We start from the raw sequence: 21,670 nt of genomic DNA, 5'->3' as shown, positions 1-21,670 counted from the left end.
CGCCGTCTGCGTGTGTTGCTACAGTGAAAAAGTAATAATTTTAAGCCAAAGAAATTACTTCCAGCTTGGAGAGTAAAAAAGGCTTAAACCTGCGGGAGATGCATTTTCTGGAGTTAGACATGAAAATTCATCCTTAATTTGCCTTGCTTGGTGTGTTACATGGGTCCACAAATGTGGATAAGCTGTAGAACGAGTGGCCCGTCGCCCTGAAAGTCCTATTACCTGTGCTGTGCTGGCAGCAGCGTGTGCCCAGCATATTTGCAATTCAGTTTTAAATGGATTCAAGGTCAGTTTGGTGAAAATGTGACTTGACCAGCATGGAAGGGAGCAGACCGTCTTCCAGCTGCTTTTAGAAACATGAGGCCTTTGCTACAGCAGCAGTGCGAAAGGACGGAGGCTGATAATGCTTTCTGGCACGTGGGAGCTGCAAAGGGGCCATGGGACCTGGGTTTCTCCCGGCTGGATTTTGGAGCCACACATCTGCCAGGGCATTCGCTAAGGCAAATTGTCCGTTGTTCTGGCCCAGCTGGCAGAGCTGCCCGCGTGTAAACGAGAGGAGGAGCTGGTGTGTGTGAGCCCCTTCCTGTGGTCCTGCAACCCACACAGGGGAGTCAGCCATTGGCAACTCTGACTTCTGTCTTTCAGAAAGTTGCCTATGTTTTGTCTGTTTTTTTCCCCCATCAAATTGGTAGAGGGGAAAAATGACTCCCCTCAACTGGTGAAGGCCCAGGTGACTGCTTGTGAGCTCTTCCAGCCCTGTTTTGTGTGAGTTTTGGTGAACAAACTGCTGCTTATTTACTGAACTCCTAAACAAAGTCAGTCCTTGATTTATCATAGTGACAGAGCTGGAGTTCACGAGCCCCCATGTGTCAGTAGCATTGTCACAGGGGCTTCCGTATAAAGGAAATTTCCTTCCTAATGTTGCTTCAAGATAAGTTGGATTCTCTATTATCAATACGGCTGTGAGAGCCACTTCCGTTTCCCCGCTGTGCGTGGTGTGCATTTCTCTTTCCCCTTGGGAAACAAATGTTTTCGCAAGCTGCAGGACCCTTGGAGCTCCACCCATATCCTCTTGTCTTAATTAATCTTCAAAATCTGAAAATGCGGTTCTGAAGCTCCGAAGGACACTTGTCAAAATGGTCACGTGAGGTTCATAAATAGCGCTTCAGGGCCCATCACTGGTGCTAAGCCTATGATGTCCTTACGGATGTGCTGGGCCCATAGCGTACAGCTTTTTGCATAGCAGTACCCGTGAAAAGTGTAATAGTTGTACTCTGCGCTTAGGTGAATTTTCCGAGCTGTAAGTACTGGTTTTCTGTATGTCTGTTTCTTTCTCTCTCTCCAGCCCCAAACTAAAATTCATTGCTTTTAATTCTGTGCATGTTTTAACCTGAAGCACCAGAGCAGAAAAATACAGTTTATCAGTTTGAAGAGGTTGGTAAAAGCGTTGCAAAAACCTGCAGTCATTGCAAAATACCGTGGAGAAATAGTCAGGAGTGGTTTTAGCATGACCAACCCCAGCCATTCAGCTTCCAAAACACGCCTCAGTCGTGTTTTTCCTCTCGGTATCCTGCAGCGCTGCAGGAGTCAGGCGACAGCGGTGGTAGAAACCACTTTGCCGTCTCCCCTCCGGTGCTTTGTTGCTGAGTGCCGTTACCGGGCGACCACACCTTCGGGAGGCCAGAGCAAGCTGCGAAGCTGCTCAGATGTGCACCAAGGGCGGCTCGGCACGTGGAAATGGGAGCGGCAGCGCTGAAAGCGTGGCGACCACGGCCTCCGCCAAGGCCGTCTTGCTGTTTTTGGCCGCTGGGAGGAGGGGATGGAGGATAAGTGAGGGCAGGTGAGGAGCCAGAGACACCAGGCGAGCCCTTGAACCACGCTTTGTCAACAGGAAATAAGAGACCACAGAGTGCGATAGGGAGGAAACGGGAAGGTAAAAAGGGGAGAGGCAGCAACTGTGCTTGAACTAGACTAAAAAAACCCCCATATATAACGGGGCAGTGCGGTAAGCCGCCAAAGCATAGCGGGCCTCCGGGGCGGAGGGGAGCCTGGAGGCAGCGTCCCCATCCCGTCCCTCACCCATCATTTAGGGAGCTTAAGGATGCTCAGGCAGCGCGGGAGGCATCCCTCCCCCTGGCCCGGGAAGTGCCCTTTCGGGCCCGCCGGAGGGGCTGGGGAGCCCTTCTAGGGGGAGGGCGCTGGGGTGGCAGCGGGGCTGGCGACGGGCCGCTGCCTCTCAGCGTGGTCCCAAATTGAGCTGGAGGGTGGATGATAATTGTAGCTTTTGACCAAAGACTTGGACATTTTCCTAATGACGCTTCACAGCTTTCTTGTGCGTATGATGTTTTCCACATCCAACTTTATTTTCGGGATCCTGTCCATCCTTGGGTCTCTCCAGGATGAATGTAGCACCGTGGTCTCCACATGGTGCTGCTGCCTGGAAACAAAGTAAAGTAAACAAACTTGCAGCGCTGTTTTGCGGCCTGCTTCAGCTGGTCAAACTGGTCAAGGGAGGCATGGTACCTTCTGCTGGAATTTTGTTTAAAAACCACATTTTTGCAAGGCTTTTATTCTGTCACTCATTCATTTTGAAAAATATTTCTACTAAAAGCATGGATTAGTAGACAAGGGATTATGCAGATAGAGCATTCCCAGGAACTCGCTGTAAATAGTTCTTAAAAATATATTTAAGGTTAGCAGAGACTACATTTAAATCTTAGGTTACCATTTCCTCTAGTCAGATGTGTTGGGTTTTTTCCCCCTTTGATCTGAGACTGGACAAACTGCGTCATTATGTTGCTGCCATGAATTGCGACTTGCTCTGTGCTGCAGCGTTTGCCTGCAAAGGCGGTAGTTATTTTTGTAATAAATGGGACGAGGTTTGGCCTCTCCGTTGGGTGGGCCGTTCTCCTGTTCGCACGCTTGTTATTAGCGCCGTGGTGGTGAGAGGAGCTCAGAAAGCATGGCAGGTCGCTCGAAGCACTGCAGAGCGGCCACAGCTATCGCTGACTTCTTGTTTTCTTCCTGCGTGGCAGCAGGACTCTCCTTCGTAGAAAGCGAGGGCGAACAAGTGTAACGCAGGGCGTCAGTTCGTTGAAAGCATGTTGGTGCGCTACAAAAATCACCTCTTAAGTCTTTCCAACCCCACCCCCTCTTTGTTTTTTTTATTTGCCACCCTTATGGGTGGGTCGAGGTTGCTACTTGTGGGACAGTTTCAGTGCACTAACTTTGGGTCGCCTTCTACCACATGACAGGGTGGCAAGAGTAAGTTCAGAAGTGCATGGGAGGAACTGAAATCTTGGGGTGGAGTTTGTGCAATCAGACAAACTGTCACCGCAGCGCCGATCTGCTCTCCCGCTCCCTTTCAAATTCTCCCTCCTTAACCACCCTGCTGTTGTCTCTGTTATTTATTTTCTTATTGTCTTTTCATATTCCGCCGCTGGGAAGTGGGCACGTAGTTCCTCTTGAAGGAAGGCATCCACTGAAACCCAGGCTAGTCAGCTATGAAATTTCGGTTCCTCTGCACTGTCACTAACATCTTCTGTGTTTAAAACAACATACTCAGAGTTTTAAGAAATGGGTGTGTTACATTTTGGTTTAGGATTTACAGATCTTCATGTCCTGTTTCTGAAAGCGGCTCCCAACTTCCAAAGACACCAGTAGGAGGTTTGGACGTTTAGCCGCTTTACAAAGCAGAGCCCTTCAGCTTGTATGTCTAACTGGACTTTGGAGTCCAAGTTTGGGCACCTGTGTTTTGACGAAGTCAGCCCATAGTACTTCCCCGCTCAGTGAAATGACTTTTTGCTAACAAGTAAGGAGCTGATACAAAGCCCTTGACAAAAGACTTGAACTGCAAAGATATATGATATTTTCTGTCTGAGAGTCATTCTCTACTTGGCAGGTAACTGTTTAAGAGTTTATAAATTAATGTGGGCTGTAATGAGCGTGTGCATTAAGAGAGCTCTCTTAGCCAGTGTTTTCCTGTATAAACAGTTGTGAAAGACTCTGGGAAGGGAAAGTGGAAAGAACCTATTTTTCTATGGCTTAAATAAATGCAAGCCTATTTCAAACATACAGTTGTGGAAAAGTTCATCTTGACGTTGTGTGAGTACAGTTATAAATGTTGACTCTGCAAATAATTATTATAATGAGAGGAGAAAAAATAAATGAGAAGCTTTGGTCGCTGTTCGCTTTTATATCTGTGCTAATCTTATGGTAATGACTCCTGCTATTTCAGAAGACCTACTGTGGACTTCCACATTTATTCTAGAGCAGAAGTTGGCCTGTTCTTCCAAAGGTGGAAGATAACTCTTGAGCAAATTACTGGACAGTTTGATCAGTCCAAAATGGCTTTTATGTTGTAGCTCTACAACTGACCTCTTCATACCTTAAGAAAGCTGCTTATATAAGCAGTGTTAAGCCTGCAATCTATACTCCAGAGATATTCCATAGACAGTACCTGAGTAAAATTCCCAGTGACACTAGAAAATGTCATCAAATAGGAAGAAAGATGGTTTTTCAGTGAGAAGTCCCAATTTCTGCAATGATTCTACTTAAAAAAAAAAAGAAAAAGCAAGGAAGGTTCTTTCATTTAATGTATTAGACATGTTTGAGCATCACATTTTCATGTAGGAACATAAACTGATTTATTTTGAGTGATGTTATGTTGTTTTCCCAACAGATGAACGTGAGGCGGTTCAGAAGAAGACTTTCACAAAGTGGGTTAATTCACACTTGGCACGCGTATCCTGCAGAATTACAGATCTATACACTGACCTTCGCGATGGAAGAATGCTTATCAAACTTCTGGAAGTTCTCTCAGGAGAGAGACTTGTAAGTGCCTGTTTATTTATATGCACTGGGTTTCTTTTTTGTACCATTTTGTCATAAAAACCGTGAGTAAACTCTTGGCTCAACTGAAGTCCAGCAAAACTATCAGTGATTTTAGAGGGTTCAGAGTTACATGTGTTCTTTTTAAGAAATGTCTTCCTATGTATTTGAAAGAAACAGAGGTCTGTTGCTTCAGGAACAGCAGGATCCGAACTCCATTAACATATCTTCCTATTGGTTTCAGTAGGAACCAAAGGAAGTCTCCTTTTAAGGGTTCTTGCTAGTGAGATGCTAAGTACCTCCAGCAGTGTACTGACTACCACCAAGCCTGACAGTGGCCGAGCACTCAGGGATCCCTGGTCCCTTAGACCATCTCTGTAACGCTGAACTGCATGTGCTGGGGAACGTTCCCGGGCACCGTGGCCAGCTGGCCCCTATCTGTGCTAGTAAACACGGCCGCCAAACCCAGGTGGCTGCATGCCGGCTGCCTGCCCGACCTCCCTGAGACATCCCATCCCCTGGAGCGTGCCTGGGGATTGCTGAGGACAGCTAGTTGGCGAGGGCCAGATCCATGCTGGGGAACGCTGTGGCAGTTTTAACCATGTTGTTCATCATATCCCAGTGCTCAGGAATGCTCCTGCGCGTACCAGAGTTTACTAGGATAGATATGGCCTGGATTTTCCTTGGTTAAAATTAAATAAATAATGGGTCAAATTGTTTCTTTGAGCATGTTGAGAGAATCCCCTTGATACCAGCACAAGGGGTTGGTGAGTAAGAAAATCCCTATAGTGAAAAATTCTGCTGCACGACAGGAAAACTGGGCTTCAAGCAATGTCCAGGTATCAGTTTTTCACACAGTTCCTTAAATGATGGCCATGTTCTTAACAACCTAATTTAAAGCAATCTTTTCAAAGAAATACGGGTCTTTAGCTAAGACCTAAGGCTACATGAGGTTGGGACTGTGTAATCACTTGTCATCAAGCACTCCTATTAATGGAAGCTCCATGGCTTAATACCCTGAGTAAATGAATTGAACAGATGGCCTACAGTGTAGTATCTGTACAGTCAGGCAAGAGGGAGAGATTTCCAAATGTATCTGTGATGGTAAAGAGACTCTGACATGCATAGAAGTACTCTGTCCTGGCGTTCTGCAGGTGGAGGTAAATGCTTTTCATGTTTGTCAACTATATGTTGCTCAAAATATGTTTCTCTCTGTGCCAAAAAACTTATTCAGTGAGGTTTTAGTGTTGGACATGCTCATGGTCAGTAGCACTGAGATCCGGTTCTATTCGCAGTCATACAGGAATAACTGAGATCAGTGTGCACCGTTATTTGACAATTCAGGCTACACCTCTGCCCCCTCAGTTTAAACCTTCGTATCTGCCTGCCAAGATTGGACTTTCAGTATCAAATAGCAGTGGTGGAGCTCAGACCGGTCGTGTAACTCCCACTGCATGATTCATTTACATTTTTCACTCCAGGTTTTAAAAAATGCAAACAGTGCTTACGCAGCTGTTCTGGTGGGAGGGTGCAGGAGTCACCTGGTGAGAGTGCTGGATCTGCACTTGCATCATCGTTTGGGTATCGCATTGACAACTGCTGGCAGTACTACAAATTCTTATTCTAGCTTCATTATCTCAGCCTCAGGATGGAGGACATCAGTCTCTGTTTGAACAGCACATTCCACCACACCTTCCTCCGCAAACAAGAATCCAGATAACACAATTCACTAAACCTTGAGACAATTACACACACTAAAAATATGCTAGTAGGATCAGCATGTAGTATTTACTTGTTGACATTCTCTGGTCTTTTGGAATTTGTTTTAGTTGCTATTGATTAAGTGCAGACATCTCCATGCCACCACTGCAGAAATGTAAAAGCATTATCTTACCTGGAAAGCTTAAAATCAAGATGAGAAACCTCAAATGGCAAGAATGGAATAAAGGGACACAGAAGCTAGCCTAGATCGTTATTTTAATGCGTTGTATTTATTGATGCAGTAGAACAAGCAGGATTTTGTTCTCACGTTAGAGACCGTGACTCGGATTCCAGAGCTGGAAGCATATGCCTGTGAGGACATTACTGTATTTAGGATACTAATCTGGGAAACAGGACTACTCTTTGCCCTCCGTAAGACTTCCAGACACGTTTGAGCAAACCCTGCATTTTTCAAAAGGTCTTTTTGCTTCTGACTTTGAAAACCTGGAGTCCTTGAAGGTATATTGGGGAGCCTCCAAGTGAGAGTGTACAAAATAGCTTCAGTTCTCAAACTGGCACTCTTGTGCTTCTTCCTGAGCTGTGACTCCTGTTTGGTAGGAGCTGCCTAGAAACATTTATCCTCTTCAAAACTCATTATGTCAGTCACCAAAAATGTGGCAGTATTTGGGCTGCTGAAGGTCTCAAACCACTGTCTATCATGCTGGTTAACATTGCCTTTCTGGTTCTGTATATGCCCCCACCGGTCCCTATCCATTTGTTGTCTCTGGTCTTAGACTGTAAGTGCTCTTGACATAGACCTTCACAGCTACCTCCATCATGACAGGGACATCTGGGCATTGTGGGTAGTAATAACACTAATAAATAAGAATGACTGTGTAATTATCACAGAGTTGTTTGGACCTGAAGGCATGAGCTGCTGGTCTGCAGCTCTCTTCAGTTACCCGGTGCCTTATAAATAGAAGGGCAACATTTACATCTTCCCATCTTCACTCAGTTGATTTCCAGTCGTAGTTTTTAGTCCAGATCTTAACTATTTAAGGTCCTCAGAAGGGCACAATATTCAAAAACAACATGATAGCATGCCATAGCCTCATTGGGCAAAGTGGGAAAGAATCCAACCAGTATGAAAAGACAGTTGTAATTTTGTTTGCGCACACTGTTAACCAGCTTCTCCCAAACAGAAAAATAAAGCCGAGAATTGTTTTCCACATAAAAGTGAGCATTTAGCTCAGTTTCTTCCAGAACTAGATAAAGGCTCCATAATTTCCTTAGAATTCCTGAATGCTCAGAGGTCAAGTTGTTTAAGCAGATTCTCTGCAGTGAATTCTGTCACGTTTTCTGTTGGAGAAGGGAAGGTTTTTGAAGTAATATGGATCTTCCTGGCAACATGCTTGTGAAGATTTTGAGTTCATGTAAATACAATAGGCAGTGCATTCAGCGTGCTTTCTCTGGTTCATTTTCTGGACCTGTTAGCCTGACAGAGGTGAAAGTCCTACCGAACGGGAGCTGGTAGGCTGTTCTCGAGGCCGTTTCTGTCACATGATGAGGCTGCGCAGGAGAGTGTGGCAAGGGCAGCCACACCCTGTCCAAACAGGTCTCAGACCTCTCTTCCCCTTCTTGACAAAGAGCAGTAGGTTAAAACCTGTATGACCTGCCTATGCAGATGTTCAGTAAAATTTCACCTGCTGTCTTCTGGGGGTGCCCTACGTTTTTCTGGCCAGATTGGCACTGTGTTCTGGTTTTGTGCAGGGGTTTGAAGTGGCTCCTCAGACCATTAATAAATCATAGTTTGAATGGCCCTAGTCTACACTAATAATACGTCGTAGTCCCAAGGGAATTTCTGAGCCAGAAAGTCCACGCAGAAGTCCCTGTGGCACTAGAAAAGTCAGCCCTTTCCTGCTCTATGGGATGCTGAATGTCCCCTCTGGATCAAGGGGTGGTTGGAAATGTATTTTGCACTGTGTCCCGATCCAGTATCGGGAGGGTTTCGTTATGATCCCAAGGACGAGATTAAGACGCTAAAACCGGTCAAATATCGTACAATCTTTTACCTTTATTTTCCACGAAGTGGGGAGAAAAGGTGTGTGTGTGGGGAAGGCGAAGGGGAGGCGAAGGGAAAAAGGGAACAAGGGTAAGGGGAAAAGATAGAGAAAAGTTGGAAAAGGAGAGAGGAAGCTAGCTACCACCACTCCGAGGCTGATGATGTTCCGCTGACTCCATTCGAATCACAGCTCAAGCTGGGTGCCTCCGACGAGGGACGAGGAGCGAGGGCCGAGAGAGAGAGCGAGAGAGGGCCAAACAAAGAAATCCCTCGGCAATTATAGCTTTTTTCAAATTAAGTTTTCCCACCCCTCACGTGGTAGTTCAGACCAATAGTAATATTTGGGTCTGGGGTCTCCTGCTCCTTATTGGGTCTCATCACTGTCCCTAGGTAGGCCGTTTACTGTTGCCGTTTCTGCTGACAGGTGTGTCTCCATTCTCGGGTCCAGCCATTAGCTCTCAAGGTCCTGACAAAGAAGGTGATAACTCCAGCAATTAGCACTGTTTCAGCAGTGCACAGGACTGCAAATTGCTGGTAACTCCCTTATCATTCCCGCCTGCAGCAGCTCTGGGCCCTTTCTTACTGTACTAGGGAGTGCGGCCTAAGGCTTCAGCAAATTTAGCCACTCATGCCAAGCAGGTTTTATAGAAGTTGTGCTAAAAACGGACAATAATTTACAGTCCAGATCCCAAAGTCTCTGCCCGATTGTGGTCTCGTTCAGTGCAGGCTCGGTGCGTCCTGGGTGGTCGCAGGGAGACCATCTCGGGGGTCGCAGCAGCCCAGTCCTGTTTCCGCCAGGGACAGATGGCTTGTTCGGGGTTGTGGCCTGCCTGCACCCCATGCACCAAGAAATGTTTAAGGCAAAAAATTCATTCATCTGTCCGCCACACACTGCTACAAATCTGACCCCAGCCTTTGGAAACCGTGGATGGATCACTCAGCCGGCTTCTTTAGGTCAGAAAGGAACAACTGCTGTGGAGAAATAAAACTTTCTTATTTCCGTGCATGATAAGGCGGCAGAAGTTTAGGTGAAACGTAACAGCATCAGGAAGCATGCAGAGGAGCTGCACGCTGCAGGTGGGCGCTACGGGGAAGAGAGGATGGGGGTTGCCCTGCTGGCGGTCCGCGCCATGGTGAGCTCTTCGCCCCGGGCTCTGTGCCTGCCGCTGCGCCCCGGCAGTCGGGGTGAGCCTGCGCTCGCAGCGGCGACGTTCGGTGGAGGCCAGTGTGGATGCTGTGAAGATTGTCTATTCACTAGATTTTAAGGTCCTTGGGGTCTGATTTGATTGTTATGTGATCTGTTACGTGTCCTCTGCTATTTCCCATAAAATCATTGTGCTTGTGGGGAGAAAAATCTTGCCAGTGAATGAAGGTTGTATTACCTGTATTCTTCATCTAAGAGCAGGTGGTCCTATAGGCTGTGGGAACAGCTGGTCTGAAGAACTAAACAAAACACCTGTAATGAATGGTGTTAACTCTGTCACCTTGGTGCTGGGGTTTCTAACAGCAGAAAAGGCATTTTAAAAACATTTTCTGCTAAATAACTTGGAGCATTACCGCCTAGCAGCGTTACTGTTGGGGTAAATGAGGAGGGCTCCTCCAACCGGCGGGAGAGCAGAATCGGGTCTTTCATTGCTGCTTAGGAGCAGCCAAGGTAGCCGCCCTTCCTGCGTTTCAGGAACATCACCGTAAAAGCAGCACACCTTGTACAAGCTGTAAACGCAGCGCTGGGGCACCGGCAGGAGCGAGCACAGCCCTGAGCCTCACCACCGCCTGCCCGCAGCCACGGCTCCTCTCCCTCCCTGGGAATCTGCTTGTCCTTTGCAGTTTGCAAGGTTAACTTAAATCTCTGGTTCAGTTTAACCACGTGCTTGGGTAATAGGTAACACCAGCAGCAGGGTGGATCCGGGATCGTCTCTGTTGACAGCAGTGGGTCTTGGTTGGGTTAAGCTGATAATCACGTAACCTCGCTCTTACTCTCGCTTGCACGAGGGGCGGTTCATCCTATACCGGTGGTGTTTGGGCATATGTAAGTATATGCATAGGGAGTACATGCAGTTTGTGCGTCCTCTGGGGTCCTCCCACACCCGAAAGCAGTGCCGGGTTCCTGGGAATTTGCCCCCTCAACAGGGGACAGGCGCTGGTGTCTGTGCTGTGGTGCCCTGCCTCTGAAGGACAGCTGGCAGCAAACGAAAGCTGAAGTGCAACTAACGACCTCTCAGGCGTAAGTGTCCTGAAGGGCATCTTCCTGGCAAGCACTTCGTCTTTGCGACACGCTGCTGTCAGGCTGCTGCTTCTGGGGAACGTAATATGGTTCTGGCTGAAACTCTTCCCCTTGAGTGCAGTTTGAGGAGAGGATTTTGTCTCAACTGTTTCCGTGGCTGGTTAATTACGTTCGCTCCAGACAACAAAGAAATTATGTCAATTAATAGTTTGGCTGAGTACCTTTGGTGACATCTCAGTGAGCACTGAACAAGTTATTCAACTGTAACGCTTCTCTGCAGAACAAAGTTCCTTTAATTCAGTTTTTCAACTGACTTTTACGTGCTGTTAATATAGCCATGGCTTTAACTCATTAGTTTTGTGTGGCTGCTTCCCCCCCCCCCCCCCCCCCATGGAGGAATTGTTTGAAATAAATCTCTTCTTTTATTTCCACAACATCTGTCTTTCTTTAACTGCTTAAAAAGACAATGAAATTTCCTTCTCAAGGTGTTTTTGTTGATTAGCTTAGGGTCCAAATCTGAACCACCTTTTAAGAGAGTGTGTATCTGCATTCACAGATGTTCTCTGGATCGTTACCAATTCCTTTTATTGCGTGCATATGCCAGTTATGGGTTTGTTTCATATCTTTTTCTTTGTGGAATCTTTTTTCTTTCTAAGTGTGGAAAAACTTGTGCTGGTGATAAGAGCATTTTAGGGAAATGTCATAGGCGTGGCGTAAACTTAACAAAATTGAATATCCTCCAGATAGTGAATGAATCTACTAGACTGAAAAACTGGAGGGAGTAAGCGGGCAGAATATCCGGGGCAGCTCGGCCCCGGGTGCTCACATGCTTGGACACAGGCGTTCAGCGCTCCGGCTGCGGGTTTGACGCCCGCTGCCATTATCCTTGTGTAAATGCACAGCGAGAGGTGAGGAGCGGTTGCACTCCTTGAATCTGAAGAACAAATATTTGTTCTGCAAAATTTGAAAAACAGTATTTCTGGCTGGTCGCGGCCCACCTGCCTGGACTGAACAGTTAACAAGCACCTTTTCTTCTTCCACCTATAGTAACGTACATTTTTCTTCTCCCTTTTGCCTTCTAGCCCAAACCAACTAAAGGAAGGATGCGCATCCATTGCTTGGAGAATGTTGATAAGGCCCTTCAGTTTCTGAAAGAGCAAAGAGTGCACCTGGAAAACATGGGGTCTCATGATATTGTGGATGGGAATCACAGGCTGACACTTGGCCTTATTTGGACCATTATCCTGAGATTCCAGGTAAGGATGTATACGTACATACATAAATACACCCACACATTTGAGTTTTCCATGCTTGTTTGTAGTATGTTTTATTGTGCTTATTAAGTGTGGAGCGCTCCCAAGCCCTCTGGCATGGTGGGAGTGAAAGGTGCTTAGCATCTGGCAGAACATGCTTCAGAGTAGAGAACAGAGTATAAATCAATCTTAATGGTACTGCTGATCTGTCGTGGCAACCAGTGGGAGTTAGAGACTTAGTTTTCCTGTGTGCAGAGTCATATGCTTTTATTTTTAAAGTACTAATAATTATGAAGCCCCAAAATCCAAACAAACTCTGTTTTATTTTTATTTCCAGAGAATTCGATCTTTTAAACACTTAAAATAATGTCAAGTTGTTTGTAAAGCTGTCATGTTTGTTTGAACTTGTACTGTTAATGTGCATGCAACTTGCTTCTCTTGTTACTGTTGAGAGCCAGAACATCTTTCTAAAACCTTCGACACTTTAGCTTTCTTTAAGCTTCACTTACAGCTGTATGCACAATAAGTAGGGGTATTTCAAGCTTTTCAGATACATAAAAAATGATGGGGAAGGGGGGGGTTCCTGCCTGAATGGAGGGGTACCTCTAGCTGTTCCTGGGGGCCCTGCACTGAAGCTCTGCGTGCAGAACTGGGGAATGCTTTCTAGGGAGAATTAGAAAGGAAGATCCATTTGACAGACTGGTTAATGATTTGCCTCACTGATAGTACCTGAACATCCTGCAGATAGACATGACGCTCTTGCAGACCTAGGGGAAATACTACCCTCAGCTGTTGCTACCTCTGCAGGGGTTGTCGGTAACCCAGCTGACTTTGCACTGAAGCAGACTAGTGGTACCCACAGGAGGTGTTTTAGTGTCTCAGCTGGAGGCAATGATTTCTCATTTTCCAGCAAGATGCGTGTTGCTCTTTGCCCTCAGTCAGTAAAGGCTAGAAAGCTTTCTTGCAGAAACCTGAAATAAAAATAACATTCTCTTAATTTCCACGTCGCTTAGTGTTTTTCCTAATATGAAAGTGTTTTGCCTAACTTTCAGTGATGGCTGTGGAATTTCACTGAAGACTTTATATTAACTGAGCAGTAGTTGTGTGGTACAGTACTTTTTTAAGAAGTATTGAGGCATATCAATAAGATCAGATATGTTTGTTTATCCTTATGAATTAAGAAGTGTTTGTCTTTTTTCTTTCTTTTTATGAAGTGGACAATGGCTGAGAATCCAGAATGTATCTTTGTGATGCTGCTAAGGGCAGACTGTTTCCTCCAAGCTTGGTGTCAGAAAATCTGTTTGCTCCTATGAAACTCCTGGTTAGGTTTTGCCTGTAGATTCCCTAGCAAGGACACTTACATGCCCCCTCATGGTCCTCATCTCCACAACGATGGATGTGCTCAGCGTGCTGCAGGATGCATACAGCACCTTGCAGGATGAGACCATAATGCTGTATAAAACAGGTTTTGCCTTGATAATTGGAAATAAATATTCTGGTGAAGTTTAGACCTTTTCATCTATGGACTAAACAAATGATAATTCTCCAGTATAATAAAGGCAAATGAAGCTTTCTTTTCACATGGAGGCACTTAAATGAAGAAGAGCCGTATGTACTCCTTCCTTGCCACTTGGGTCATCTTAGATTTCCCTTGTTACTTATGTTCTGATATACATTTATTTAATCATTTCAAAAAAGCCAAAAAACCTGTTTTCTCAGAGGTGAACTAATTAAAACTTCTTTGTTACTTTTAGATCCAAGATATCAGTGTTGAAACTGAGGACAACAAGGAGAAGAAATCTGCTAAAGACGCTTTGCTTTTATGGTGCCAGATGAAGACAGCTGGGTGAGTGTAGAGTGATTATCTCTAAAGCTCTTCTTATAGCATTTTGAGTTTTCACTGAAATCGCTTTAAATGGGCAAACACATATCTCTCCTTAAATGGATTGAACCAAGAGGAGTGAATTGATGTTTACAAGTCAGAAAATTCTGAATCGATTATATTACTATGAATTCTGTATAATAAACATCTGAATCTGAGAATCTACAAATACGTAGTAATATGCCAACTCTTTTTCATTCATGCTCTGAAGAAATAATGATGCTTTGGATGTTTGCCACCAACTTTTCCCTCTTTCCCTATATAATGACATATAGGTATGAGAAAATAGCTTTTTTAAAACAGTTTCATAAGCTTTGTCCCAAGCTACTGTTCCTTTGAAGGTTGCGGTAGTTGAGTCCATTCTTGTGAAGAATGATAGACCATTTGTAATATGTTCAATTGTTATTGTCAGAGTGAAAGTGAATTTATTCTGAGTCCTGAGTTTCTATTTTTTATCATGCAATCTAGGAAAGATATATAGGGACCAGTCCTGGCCATCTAAGTTACCGTCAAACTCTCCCTTTTGACTACAGTGTGAGCAGGCCAAGTTTGAGCTGATGATTGCTAAGTTCTGTCTGCATCTGTGTGTATTGATTGACTAGGATTTTCTGAGCATTAAAAATTGTTCTTAACTGTGATGTCTCTTAAGGCAGACTGCCATCCCAAACCTAAAGACCAAATGATACTATTTAGTGGATTTTATTTTTTACTTATTTTCAAAGATCATACATAAAATTACTTCTTTTTCAATGGCATAAGATACAGAAGTGTATTTTACTTCTCAAAAGTGCTGAAATGTGCATTCTGGCATTTATAAAGTATCCCTGTCCTGCAGACATTATGTCTTTTCTACATCTGTTCAGTGTAAAGCGGTGGGATCTACCCAGCAGGGTGGATAAAGTATCAGCAAAGGTGAAGGTTAGTCTCCTGTCTTGGCTGAATTCGTCTACTGTAAAGCAGAAGCTGGTGGAAGCAGAATTTGTTGCGCAGAATGAATTTTGAGAACTACAAGGGAAATAAAACCAACTGGCTACTGTTTCTTGCCGTCTGGTTATATGGTTTAGCCACATGCGTTGCTAGCATGAGTTTGAATATCTGTGATTATGATTCTGTTTTTTCCATTATGAAGAGGAATTTTTGTAAATGGAAATACTTCCAAAATGTCTTTCTCTAACAGTAACCTTCTTGCATAACTAAATTTCCATTATTTATAGGAATTCAATATGTTTCCCCCATGAAACATGGATGACCATGTAATTAATGAAATGGGCACTTTTGCATTATTCTAGTGATACTTTGTCTTCTCAAGAACTTCATTAAAAGTGGGTCTGTGAGCAGCCTGAACTATTTCGAGACTCCTAAAATACCTGAATCACCAAGCAAATTAATTTTGCCTCTGCTTATCCATGGGGCATGAAGGTGGCCATCACATACATCTTTTTTAAAAGTCAGATGGTGAATAGAGTCAGTCCTTGAGGCTGCTCATGGCAGCAGACCATTTCCAGGAGAACTTAATGTATTATTGCTCCTGTGGCACCTGCAGCCATCAGAAAAGGTTTGACTCATCCCTTTTCATCCAGCTATTCCTGCTCTTCTCCTAAACTTGAGATTTTGAATACCTCTTCAGTTCTTTGCCAGCAGCTGAGTCAGGAACGGGCTTTAGACTTAACAGGGATTTGGAATTTCATAGGCTGCAGACTGGGCAGCAAGTTATAAAATAGTAGCTTCAAGTGATTTCTTTGAAGGGCATTTAGAGCCTTTCTTGTAGAATGCATATCAATTCTGCTGGGTTTACAAGAAAAAATGAGAAGCGCTTACATCTACTGTCAGTCTGATTAGAAAACAGTCATGATGATAAATAGTCCGTCGTGGGATGGCACTGTCTCACCCTTATGTTTACAATAAATTTGGCACTCCTGCTTTTAGTGACACAGTTGCAGAGCTGCAGAAGCGATGTTATATTGATTGTGCTGTTTTTGTTTTTTGTTGCGTCAGTTATCCCAATGTCAACATTCACAACTTTACGACAAGCTGGAGGGACGGGATGGCTTTCAACGCACTAATACATAAGCACAGGTATGTGTGAGTAAATGTCTCTAGGGATTTTGAAAACTTAAACTGTTGCACTGCACACTGTGTTTTGCAGTTACCTTGCAGCTTGATTGTAAAATCTGTGGAGGGGAAGAAGTTGAAGAACTGCGGAGAGTTTTACAACGTCTTGCCTTTCACTCTTGTGGTCACTGTGAGCTCATCTGGGCAACAGCTTCTCACATTGCAAGTCAAAACAGGTTTTGCATTTAGCTTCAAGAGAATGAATTATACCTGTGAGATTGTCTTGCTTTGTGACTGACCAAGTTGGGAAAAGGGTTTTATACCTTGCTGCATAACCTATGATCTGGCCGAGCAGCCTGAAATACGGGGGGCTGGAGGGAAAGAAATCACTCTTGGGAGGAATGGCAGGATCCAGTACAAGGCTTCGATGTGGCTGGGGATGCCGCTCATTGGCAAGGTCTTCAGGTAAAGTTAGTGGGACGGCTTGCGTGCTTACACCAGCACGAGGAGAGGCTACCTGACCCCAGCTGTGACTGTTTTCTTTCCCAGGTCACCTTTATCCCTGGTTTCTTGTCACAGACTCAGTTCTGCTGTGCTGGTGTATGCTAGGCATTACTTCACTCCTTTAATACTCCTGTTCAAATGGAGAGGGCTACTGGGGAAGTGAAACCTCAGCAGTGCAAGGGGCCAGATTTTCTGAGGATTGCAGATTTTATTTCATTTGTTCATCTGAGGGTGGCTGCACTGTGCTTTGGGAAATCTAAAGAATTTTCTGTCCTGTCTAGGCCTGATCTGATTGATTTTGACAAGCTGAAGAAATCAAATGCACACTACAATCTGCAGAATGCTTTTAACCTTGCAGAGCAACACCTTGGTCTTACTAAGCTCCTGGACCCTGAGGGTAAGATTTCCTGCTGTTTCAGCACTTCACAGCTCTTTGTGGGTTCTTTTTTCCTACCCCTCCTTATCCCAGCGTGCTGTTTGGTGACAGCTTTTTGTGCAGGAAGAAAGAGCAGCTAGTTGCTGCTGACTCACTGAGAGGCAGAGCCAGAGCAGGCAGGAGAAAAGGCAAGATGTCTCCTGCAGAGGACTGAGCAGTAGGAGCACAGGAGCTCTTAATCCTGATTTTATATTCCCCCACCTGACAAGGTCACTGGGCTGGCCATATATGCAGAAAACCGTTCCAGTTATAGGCATCCTTCTGGCCTGCACTGAGAAACTGTGTCTGTAAGCCATAAGATGAATAATATGGATTTCAGCAAATTGTTAGCAGCTTCGCTCACAGGCTGTGTCAGTGAGATGCAGGCTGTGCTCTCTGGTGGGTGTGTGTGCTCGTGCACCTTGGTAAGAGGGCTCGCAGCACCTGGACAAGAGCTGCTTTGTGGCGGGGCACATAAAGGTCATAGGTTTGGGCATGTTTCTTCCTGCCGATTTTCCAGTGCCAGAGAATTGCTGCAGGAGAGGAAAGAATTTATTTTCCATCTGTATCTCTCAAAAGATTTGCCTGGACAGACATACAATTAGTTTCGAATTATTCTCCCCGAATGCTGATACAGCCTCAGTGTTCCTAATCAACATTGTCTGTCAGCTCACACAGACACACAGGCACTAAATAAGTTATCCAGCAGGCTGTGGCAAAGTCTGGCACCTGACTCAGGAGTCCCCCCTGCCCGCAGCCCGCCAGCGCAGGCTTTAACCACAGTCCGCACTAAGGCGAGCAGGTGAAGGAGCACCTCTCGGTGATGGAGTTCGGTGCCGTACAGTGCCACCTAATCCAGAACTAGTCCAAAGCTGCTGAACTCACTCCTGGTTAGGACTTAAATCTTAGGAGCTGAACTGCCACTGAACCCATCTCTCTGGCTCTTGAACCCGTCCTTATTGGATTATTAGCTCTGTTATTTTAACCCACACACCCGCAGTGCGCTAAGACAACTCTTGTTTGGTTTTCAGATATCAGTGTTGATCATCCTGATGAAAAGTCAATCATCACCTACGTGGTGACATATTACCACTACTTTTCTAAGATGAAAGCTTTAGCTGTCGAAGGAAAACGTATCGGAAAGGTTTGCAAGTTCAAATTATATATTGTTATAAAGCAGTTTAAATCTTTCTATTACTTCTTTTTATTGTTGAGTGTTGGTCTTTTAAGAGTCCACTGTATGGGCCATTTTAGTTGTGCTTTTGAACATGTTTTGAACATTAAATAGTCCCATATGACTGTTAGGAGTGTTTAATTTCCAGCTGTCTCTTATTAGAAAACATTTGGCCAGTGTTTTGTTTTTGCCTGTTAATTTTGCATCACTGCTGCTTTTCCTTTCCCATTAATTGCTCCTCACCCTCTGGGTCCTCTGTCTTTCTTCTGGAGCCCAGAGGAGTCTCTCATTTAGAAATGTGCAGTCATTCACTGCCTTTTGGCAAGGCTGCCACCATCCTTACAGCTGGCAGACTGAACATGAATCCCTTTTTAAGTCTCAGCTCTGCCCCTCCATTGCCTTGGGATCATGGGAATTCACTGCTGAAAAATGCAAGGTCCTTAAAGCTCAGGGATCGCAGCCCCTGGGGCACTCGGGAGTGAGTGGTCTGATTCATAAGCCAAGTCTCCCAATACAGTTTCTTTCATGTAGCTTGTTGGATTAAATGACTCTGAAGAGCACTGCCCTTGTTATTCAAGTTGTTTTGTGCTGCTTGTTGCAGGTGCTCGACAATGCCATTGAAACAGAGAAAATGATTGAAAAATACGAATCGCTGGCTTCCGACCTGCTTGAGTGGATTGAGCAAACCATTATCATCCTCAACAATCGCAAATTTGCCAACTCCCTAGTCGGTGTGCAACAGCAGCTACAGGCATTCAACACTTACCGCACAGTGGAGAAACCACCCAAGTAATTTTAATCTTAGCTTAAAAAAATAGTGGTCTTGTTTTGCTTAGTCGATCATTGATATTTTTTTAAACAAACACATCCAAACAGTTTTAATCTTGGCTTAAGAATTTATTTCTCTAAAAAAACCCAGATACCACATTTCTAATTGGCACTGATTGTTATTTCTCAGAAACTATTTGCTTTATGCTATTCATATAGTGCACATAATAATAGTAATAACTGTGTTGCTTGCAGGATCTCAGTCCTGGAAGCTGTCACTTCACTGAGATGCCTGCCATGTAATATGAGTGGTAATGGCATACCATCTTAGTATAGTAATGTCACCAGTCATGCTTGCTAGCAGCATATAATACCAGTGATAATAATATAAGAATCTACTGTTTATTCAAAATCAAGAGGAAGTTTATCTGGCTTGGTTAAAAAAGAACTACGCTTGCTAAAAGTGATACATCCAAAGCTATTCAGTTTATTTCTGGAAAGTTTTTTTTAGCATTATGGTTCCAGTCCCGTTTATTATTTTTGTCTAATAAGTTTTAATGAATAATAATCACAATCCAAAATATTACAGACTACCCAGACATCTTTTTAAATTGCAGTCTATTCCCTAGTGCCTGTGAAGTTTGTGTATTTCCCAGGTGTACAATTCATGGAAAACAGTGGGAAGAATGTATTGACTGCAGTAGGCTTTAGATAAAATTTCCATTTCTTGAGATGATAGAGCAAACTAAGACAATGCACACTGAGTAAATAGAGAAGAAAGAAATGCTGTCTTCTGTCCGCCAAAGGGATTTAAATCTAAACACACAGATAACTGACTTCTATGCAGATTTTTTTGCTGTTTGACCCAACTGGTTCCAGGGAATGTGTGGGCTATTTCCATTGCTTCCAGCTTTCACACAAGATGAAGGTGTTTGCCTGAATGCTCCATTCATAATATCAGTATTTTTAGGAAGTGCTTTATAACACCTTAGAAGTGATGAAAGCTTTATTGTAACCCTATTCTTTTTGGAAATTTTGTTTAGATTTACAGAAAAAGGAAACCTGGAAGTGCTGCTTTTTACCATCCAAAGCAAAATGAGAGCCAACAATCAAAAAGTATACATGCCAAGGGAGGGCAAACTCATCTCGGACATTAACAAGGTAAACTGAGGCAGCTCGTCCTGTGGGACTCAGAATTTTCTTTTTTAGTTTCAGCCTCAGTCTCAGCATCCTGGGAAGAAATGCATCTGCCTGCTCCAGCCTTTGGGGGCTGGAGATTTGGGGCACCATAACGGACTGGGAGGGGAGGAATGATCTTTTCCCATAGCTCAGAGTCACTAATCTGAACGTCCCCGGGTCGCTTCAGCGTCTGTAACCTCTGCTGCACCTCCTGCCGCAGTGCAGGAGGCTGGAGGAAGTGCCATGCCTGATCTTACGGGTTCCCGCTCGGGGCTGATACAGCTAGTTTTTTATGCTGGTACGGCTGGCAGAACAGCAGCAGGTCTGACAAGTTCTCTCAAGGATAACAAACAGCTTTAAACTGTGAGCTTTCCTCGTTTGTGTTTGATCATGCTTGGCATTCCCAGAGCAGCTGCTGTGGGTGTCTGTGGCCTCGGTCTGCATCCTAGAGAGCAGTAAACTGTGCAGCTCCCCTGTTTGCGTTAAGCCCCTGTGCATGCCAAAAATACTTGAGTTTCAGGCAATTTCACATCTGTTAGGATTTAGAAGGATCTAGGTAGTTTGTTGTTTAATTGTGGCTATTTTTGTTGTTTGTAAGATCTGAAAGGTGATTAGCTTGCTTTCAGCGTGCTTCTAAGACTTGTTTTTACAGTATTAATGGCATGCATGTGACTAACTTTCTGGAAAAGAGGTCTCACATGCAGCAAAAGTAACAGAACTCTGTACTTGTTTTTGTTTCTAAAGTGATTGTAGTAAAGAACAGCAATCATAACTTGATTTCGGAAGGGAGAGGGCATGAATCTCTATTTCTTATTACCTAAAAGAGAAAAGAACCATCCCTTCTTTGGAAACAGCACTCAGAAGATTTTGAAACAAATTCTCACCTACACATTCAAGCCAGGTAGTTTGCTCAAGCTTATTGAGACAAACAACAAACGTACTCAAGAAAATGCATCTGAGACACACAAATTTTATAGCCCTTACTCAGAAAATGAATGAATGAATTAGGAATACATTTTAAGTCATGCCCATATGTTAGCAGACAAGGTATAAGGTCAGACAATATAAACCAGATTTTTTTGGTTTATAAATAAATAAGCCAGTTCTGTGAAGCTTGGCTGTAGTGAATTCAGTGCTGATTTTGTGTTAAGTAGATGTGTGGTTTATCATTATTCTATAAGAATGTGTGTTTAGAAGATGCATTTTTTTCCCCATCTTCAGGCCTGGGAAAGACTGGAAAAAGCTGAACATGAAAGAGAACTGGCACTGCGAAATGAGCTCATCAGACAAGAGAAACTGGAACAACTTGCACGCAGATTTGATCGCAAGGCAGCTATGAGAGAAACTTGGCTGAGTGAAAATCAACGTCTAGTTTCTCAGGTGCTGCTTTCAGTATTGTCTGTGTGACTGAAACGATTCCCATGAGTAATTATAGGATACAGTTCAAGCGAAGAGAACATGTGTTTCCTCTGTTATGCCGTGTATTTTACTGAATGTATCTATTATATGTGCATGTAAATATATATTTTAGTGTATATGTGTATATCTTGTATGTCCTATCTTTAATGCATTTAGGATATCCATTCTTTGAATCTACCAGTCTATACTCAGCAGAGGTTGGTGGAG

The 21,670-nt window shown here is 44.1% G+C and overlaps 1 protein-coding gene across 5 annotated transcripts in view; it reads left to right on the top strand.

Annotated features, from left to right (window-relative positions):
• The window catches only part of SPTBN1 (spectrin beta, non-erythrocytic 1), a 143,678-nt gene that overhangs the window by 79,209 nt on the left and 42,799 nt on the right, over nt 1-21,670 (top strand). For all 5 annotated transcript variants that reach the window (XM_064509755.1, XM_064509757.1, XM_064509756.1 and 2 more), the window contains 9 exons: nt 4,682-4,833; nt 11,900-12,073; nt 13,825-13,916; nt 15,948-16,028; nt 16,790-16,905; nt 17,955-18,067; nt 18,699-18,886; nt 19,909-20,026; nt 21,266-21,424. In XM_064509755.1, the coding sequence (XP_064365825.1) occupies nt 4,682-4,833; nt 11,900-12,073; nt 13,825-13,916; nt 15,948-16,028; nt 16,790-16,905; nt 17,955-18,067; nt 18,699-18,886; nt 19,909-20,026; nt 21,266-21,424 (1,193 nt within the window). The remainder of the gene's footprint in view (nt 1-4,681; nt 4,834-11,899; nt 12,074-13,824; nt 13,917-15,947; nt 16,029-16,789; nt 16,906-17,954; nt 18,068-18,698; nt 18,887-19,908; nt 20,027-21,265; nt 21,425-21,670) is intronic.

The sequence above is a fragment of the Dromaius novaehollandiae genome, chromosome 3, assembly GCF_036370855.1.
Source record: "Dromaius novaehollandiae isolate bDroNov1 chromosome 3, bDroNov1.hap1, whole genome shotgun sequence".
NCBI lineage: Eukaryota > Metazoa > Chordata > Aves > Casuariiformes > Dromaiidae > Dromaius > Dromaius novaehollandiae.
Note: the sequence above shows the minus strand (reverse complement) of the source record. Positions and strands in the feature narration are given on the sequence as shown.